Source organism: Cupressus sempervirens, chromosome 7 (assembly GCF_028749045.1).
Source record: "Cupressus sempervirens isolate cs-2001-9-10 chromosome 7, ASM2874904v1, whole genome shotgun sequence".
Lineage (NCBI taxonomy): Eukaryota > Viridiplantae > Streptophyta > Pinopsida > Cupressales > Cupressaceae > Cupressus > Cupressus sempervirens.
Genome location: NC_143124.1, coordinates 183,099,997 through 183,106,683, shown reverse-complemented (window position 1 = coordinate 183,106,683; position 6,687 = coordinate 183,099,997). Strand labels below are relative to the sequence as shown.

The 6,687-nt window shown below is 35.5% G+C and overlaps 1 protein-coding gene across 1 annotated transcript; it reads left to right on the top strand.

The window, feature by feature from the left end:
* The first annotated feature begins 371 nt into the window (after positions 1–371).
* LOC149546107 (putative sulfate transporter 3.3) lies at positions 372–5,485 on the top strand. Its single transcript, XM_089791010.1, has 13 exons — positions 372–984; positions 1,248–1,296; positions 1,490–1,697; positions 2,109–2,280; positions 2,366–2,431; positions 2,564–2,677; positions 3,127–3,243; positions 3,356–3,482; positions 3,733–4,019; positions 4,336–4,526; positions 4,615–4,700; positions 4,857–4,933; positions 5,055–5,485. The coding sequence occupies exons 1-13, from the start codon at positions 508–510 to the stop codon at positions 5,196–5,198; spliced, it is 2,115 nt and encodes a 704-aa protein (XP_089647136.1). The 5' UTR covers positions 372–507; the 3' UTR covers positions 5,199–5,485.
* The last annotated feature ends 1,202 nt before the right edge of the window (positions 5,486–6,687 follow it).

Genomic DNA, 6,687 nt, shown 5'->3' with positions numbered 1-6,687 from the left:
TTTGACCATGAGAGGAAGTAGCTTATGGTTGGACGATCAGTCATATCAGTGTTCTTCACATCAAATGCACACTGAAAAGCACTTTTATGTTTCAATGGGGCAGTCAACAGACCATGCATAGACTGTAAAAAGATTCTCTCTGTCTATTCGTTTGAATTTACAGGTGTTTTCAATTATTACCACAACATGGCGACCCTTCCTCCACTTTCCCATATGCTTAATTTCCAAGCTTTAGATATTTATAACTGTCTTCCAGACAAATGAACTGACAAAACTGTATGGTACTTTGGCTTTCTCTGCTAGCGTATGAGATTTCGAGTAAATGATTTGAAGTACATACAAGGGAAGCTTCCTTCTGATTATTCCTTTGTTTTTCGGACATCTATTCTCCGTCCTTTGTTTCTCTAAAACAAAACCCTAATATGGTTTGTTGAATGGAATGCCTTGTTATATATATCATGGGTGTGATGTAGGTGGTTGAGCTGACTTTTAATTGTGGAGTTCAGGATGGGAAGCACTAGAAGAGTGGAGGACTCTTCTGATAAAGCATTGAACGAAGGGAAATTATCTAGTATGGTGTATTACAACAGGGGTAGTAGTTGTAGGACAACAACTCTATCTAAGAATGTGTCGAGGAATGGTGAAGATGATGAGAAGAATGATGATTTTCATAGGAGAAATGGGTCTGATGAGAATATTGTCCATGGTGTTATAATGTCTGAGAAGATACTAGTTGGAGAGGTGCATAAAGTTGGTATACCTGAATATAAGAGTTCAATGCGCCAATTCAATGCAAAGGTGAAGGAAACATTTTTTCCTGATGACCCATTTAGGCAGTTTAAAGGCCAGCCTTGGGATAGAAAGTTGTGGTTGGGGTTTCAGTATTTCTTTCCCATACTTGAATGGGCCCCTCAATACAGCCTTGGTCTTTTCAAGTCTGATGTTGTTTCTGGTATCACCATTGCAAGCCTTGCCATTCCTCAGGTTATATACTGACAATATATTCCTTCTGCTTGCTTCCATATTCATGAATTAATTGTTTCTTTAACTAGGTCCTTATGAACATCATGGCTATATGTTGTTTCAACCTTCAGTTATGCCCTCTGCAACTAGAATAAGTATCCACATAGAAATTAGACTTTAAGAGATAAATTAGGTAATGATACAGAAAGTTGTGACAAAAAATCCTTTGTTTTACACATCTTTTGTCCTTGGCTAATTTTTTATTTTTGGGTTTCCCCCCGCAGGGCATAAGCTATGCCAGGCTTGCAAGCCTACCACCTATAGTTGGCCTATGTGAGTCCACCATCTTTTCTTCTCTATCATTCATTCTGATGATGGATCACAGAATGTGATACGTAACGTTGATGTAAAAAACAGTGACACAAATGGATCCAGAAACATTCTAAGATGAAGCATGTGTTCAATTTACTTTTGTCTGGATATTCTCTTTGATAAATCTCTTCTTTCTTTTTTTTGGTTTTTGCAGATTCTAGTTTTGTTCCACCTCTAATCTATTCAGTGCTAGGAAGCTCAAGGGACCTTGCAGTTGGGCCTGTTTCAATTGCTTCTTTATTGTTGGGTGCCATTCTTAGAGAAGAGGTTTCTCCAACCACTAATCCCGTTCTTTATCTTCAGTTAGGCTTCACTGCAACCTTCTTTGCAGGTGTTTTCCAGGCTTCTCTTGGTGTCCTCAGGTGAATACTTGGTCACTCTCAATATGAACAAGAAGATTTCCACAATCTTTATGAAACTATGATATAATTATGCTTCTGGATTCGATTGTGTGATTATTTTTGCATCGATGTTTCGGATCACACTTTGTGATCCATCATCAGGATAAGAGAAAGAAAGCATCATATTTGGATCACGCTCTTGATCCATCATCAGGATAAGAGTAAGAGAGCATCACTTTCTCATGATAGTCTGTTTCTCTTATCCTGATGATGGATCACAAAGTGTGATCTGAAACATCGATAAAAAAATAATCACACGATCAAATCCATAAGCATAATATTTGATACATTCCCAATATGAATTTTCTGGCTTTGAAGTATCCTTTTCTTTAAGTACTACATTTATTTACATATATATGTATATTGACACAGAATGGGCTTTGTCATCGACTTTTTGTCTCGAGCAACCCTTGTTGGTTTCATGGCTGGTGCAGCTGTTATAGTATCTCTGCAGCAGTTCAAGTCTCTACTCGGGATCAAGGACTTCACTTCAAAGATGGACATGGTTTCTGTAATGGATTCGGTCTTTAAACACCCACATGAGGTTTTAAGCTCATTTTCCCATGAAGAATTCATACGGAAGAGAATAATTGGAACTTTTAAGTAAATTCAACCCATTTTGTGTGCAGTGGACGTGGCAAACTGCTGTAATGGGAGTGTTCTTTCTTCTGTTTCTGCTCATGGCACGTTACATTGTAGGCCTCTTACCCTAGCTTTTCTTGTCACTGGCATAGCTTTGTATAAATTTACTTAAGTTCAGCCAAGATATTGGCATTATGATTCTTATATCTGTAAATGCCATTGCATATATATTATTTCTTTGACAGAGCCAGAAGAAAACCAAGTTCTTCTGGATTTCTGCAGCTGCTCCATTGACCTCAGTGATTCTAGCTACTGTCTTCAGCTTGGTTTCGAGGTCAGAGAATCATGGCATAAGCATTGTAAGAAATCCGCATTCAACTCTGGAGTCTTTTTATATTCCACATTTGAAATCTCGTTTGTTATCGCCTCTGTTTCCAGTGATAGCAATAGCAAATATCTACAGCAAGTCATTTTGTGATATTGCTATCAGGATTCCACAGTGCAGTTTTTGAGTCAAACTCATTGACCCATGTTTCAGGATTCCACAGTGTCATTAGTCAAACTCATTGACCCATGTTTCATAAGTTGGGTCAATGAGTTTGACTCAAAAACTACACTGAGGAATCCTGATAGCAACGTCACAAAGAGACCAAACTTATGACACATGGGTCAATGAGTTTGACTCAAAAACTACACTGAGGAATCCTGATAGCAACGTCACAAAGAAAATATCTATTTTGAGCACTTTTCTTTCTTCCCGCCTTTCTAATCAATCAACTCATTATGTTTTTCAATCGAATTCCCACAGATTGGTCACTTGCAGAAAGGACTTAATCCGATTTCAACAAACATGTTATACTTTCATGGTCCCTTTTTGACATTGGCTCTCAAAGCTGGCCTTGTGTGTGGATTGATTGCACTTACGGTAAGAAAACAGCCCAAACTATTCATAGAAACCTTGTTTTCAATATGCAATGTTAAGCTCCCCATTGGAAATAAGAATCCCTAATCTGAGAAATCTTCTTTTGGTGTCATAGGAGGGAATTGCAGTAGGAAGAACATTTGCTTCAATTAAGGACTATCAGGTTGATGGCAACAAAGAAATGATGGCCATTGGATTGATGAACATGACAGGGTCTTGTACCTCCTGCTACGTTACATCTGGTACATATATACATATTGATAGTTGAGTTCAATGCAACTCGGTTATAAAATATTACCCATGCCATTCTGTTATACTGTTAATGTGCTAAATGCTATTTATGTGCTGTTAATGCTTTAGTCCTATACTGTACTACAGGCCAGCACCTTCTTGCTGCTTTTTTATTTGAAAATTTATTATCTGTGCCTTGCTCTCGATCCAATTTTTTGTGTTTGATTGCAAATAATGGTGTAAAGGAGGGTTGTATTGCAGGCTCTTTCTCTCGTTCGGCTGTCAATTTCAATGCTGGATGCAAAAGTGCAGTATCAAATATTGTAATGGCTATAACAGTCATGGTGACTCTTTTGCTTCTGACTCCACTCTTCTACCACACACCTGTGGTAGTGTTATCATCCATCATAATTGCAGCAGTTGTTGGTCTCATTGACTTCCCTGCAGCTTATTTCATATGGAAGGTAGATAAGGTGGATTTTCTTGCATGCATGGGTGCTTTCATGGGAGTAATCTTCATCTCTGTTCAAACAGGCCTTCTCATAGCGGTATGTTCAATTTCCAAGTTGTACAAATCTTGGCCTCATGAAAGCTCTGTTTCATTTTCTTTTGGTATTGGGCATTGGGGATTTACAGTTTGCATCATACTTAAACCAATAATTGTTTCACTATTTTTTAATTGGACATTGGGCATTGAGGATTTAGGGTTTACATAACACTTGAGCAATCTCTGTTTCATTTTTTAATGTGTTGAGCATTGAGGATTTAGGTTTTACATAACAATTTGACAGTCTTTGTTTCACTTTTTAAAAAAAATCAGGCATTGAGGGTTTAGGGTTTAAAGTACACTTTGGCAATATGCAGGTGGGCATTTCTGTGCTTAAAATATTGCTGCATGTAACGAGGCCTCACACTGTGCTGCTTGGCAATATTCCTGGAACTGCTTTGTTTAGAAACATGGAACAATACAATGAAGCTTTGAGAGTGTCAGGGTTTCTCATTCTTGGCATTGAATCACCAATTTACTTTGCTAATTCCACCTACCTTAGAGAAAGGTACCTTCTTCGCTTATTTTTCAGTAAAACACTTGCATTTATCAATAGAAAGAATAGGAAATGATTGGTTTCTCACGAGTTATTGCAGGATATTGAGATGGGTTCAAGATGACGAAGAGAGAACAGAGAAGGAAAAGGAGAACACGTTGCAGTACGTTATATTGGATATTACAGGTAGGTTGGAACTGAACAAATCATCATCATAATACAAATATATAAAAACTATCAAAATGACCAAGAAATCTTCTATAATGATGACCATTTAAACATAAAATTGAATAAAATAGAGAACAGAAAATCTGACTGTAATTGTCATCCATGACACTGCAGCTGTGACCAGCATTGACACCACAGGCATTAACGGTCTTCTGGAGGTGAAGAAGACATTGGTGAAAAGAGGCCTTAAAGTATTGAAGAAGAACAAATGAGTTGTTTTGAATTTTGTAGGCATGGCATAGAATAATCTATTTTGCAAAGATATATATTCAGAAAATCTGTTCTAATTAGGTTTCACTTGAACATTGATAGGTGGCTCTAGTAAATCCCGGGTCAGGAGTAATGGATAAACTTCAAAGAGCAAACATGATAGAGAGTTTTGGTCATGATTTGTTCTATTTAACCGTGGGGGAAGCTGTTTCTTCACTTTCTTCTGTCTTCAAGGAAGATGCTTGATAGAGAGCTTTTACAGGCTGACCGTTTTTTCCCATTTAAGATTTTATTCAAGTAATGTCTCAGCAAGAATAATCACTCTTCTTTGAGTCAATCAGAGGCTTCATATATATATTTATAGAGGCTTAGCATATGTATAGATTTAAGTCACCCAATAGGTGACTATAATCTCATACATACACAATAATCAACAATAATATTAACAACTAACTTCAGATTATTACCCGCGTGTGGCAGAAATGTAATATTTGAAGGTTTTTAGAATCATCTTTGAAGTACTTTATCTCAAATTTATCCCAAATTTATGCAAATGTAAAAATCAGTAGTCTTTAAAAAATGATTCTAAATTTAACTGTAATAAAAGAATTAGTTTGTGGAACATGTTGAATGGTGTCAGTTACATTTGTAGGCAGTTTTTTATTAAGGAAAAACAAAAGAAATGGGAATGTCTTCTGAAATTGTTTTCTACTATTTATATGCATGTATGTTTCGTCCAACTTGTAAATAGTTATAGCTCATTAGCTCATCAAATATATATTATAGTATTACTATAAAAATTAATTATTTTGATTGATAATTGTATGTAATAAAAATTAAAGTATTTTCTTATGCATATTGTATGCAACTTGCATGGCCGTCAGCTAATCAAACTGAGGCTGTATTGTCAGCTCTTAAAATTATTATTATTTATTCCCTTGGTATGATGAATGCATAATACGGAGGCACGTAAGGGGCTCAATTGCAAGTAAAAGATGGATTTTATTTAAGCATTACAATTGCAATGATAGGGATCTGTATTTAACTTTTATTTGAGCTCATGTTCAACTTTATCCCATGAAATTTTCTTGTGTTTATTTATAGTTGCATTTTTGTTTTGTTTTGTTCAATCTATGTGGTTAATTTAGAGTGCAAATTTTATTTTTAAATGGTGAAGATGTTACGATTGGTCTAATAGATAAGTTTTAGGCTTTGTACAATGAAGGTTTGATACAAGACACATTTTTAATACATATGATTATAGCTATAGTTATTTATGTTTGATCTTCGTTTGTGTTTGTGTGTGCGCATTTAAATATGTTGTTTATTTCTATTAGAGAGGTTCATACCTAATTATAGTTGTTTTTCTTCGTGTGTAGGGGGCTAGGTTTCTTTGAAATATAAAGTCTATTTTATTTATAAGGCAAGAGTCATGAATGGTCTAGATGGTCACTTTGGGGCTTTGCATGGTAAGGGTTTGAATGTTTATTATCATTTTATGTACAGTTGTTCTTTTTCATGTAGTTGTTGTCAATAAAGTTTTTTGATACGAGTTTACTTTGAATGATTATTTATTTTCTTTGATTTCAATATGTAACTAGGTAAAAGCACAACCCTGTGTGACCCTTTTATATAGGAAAAGACTGACAAAAGTATAACTATTCAAACTTCAATGACATAAAACTAGTATTATTATTAAGATTTTAAAATGAAGTAAACTAATGAAATGTGTAGA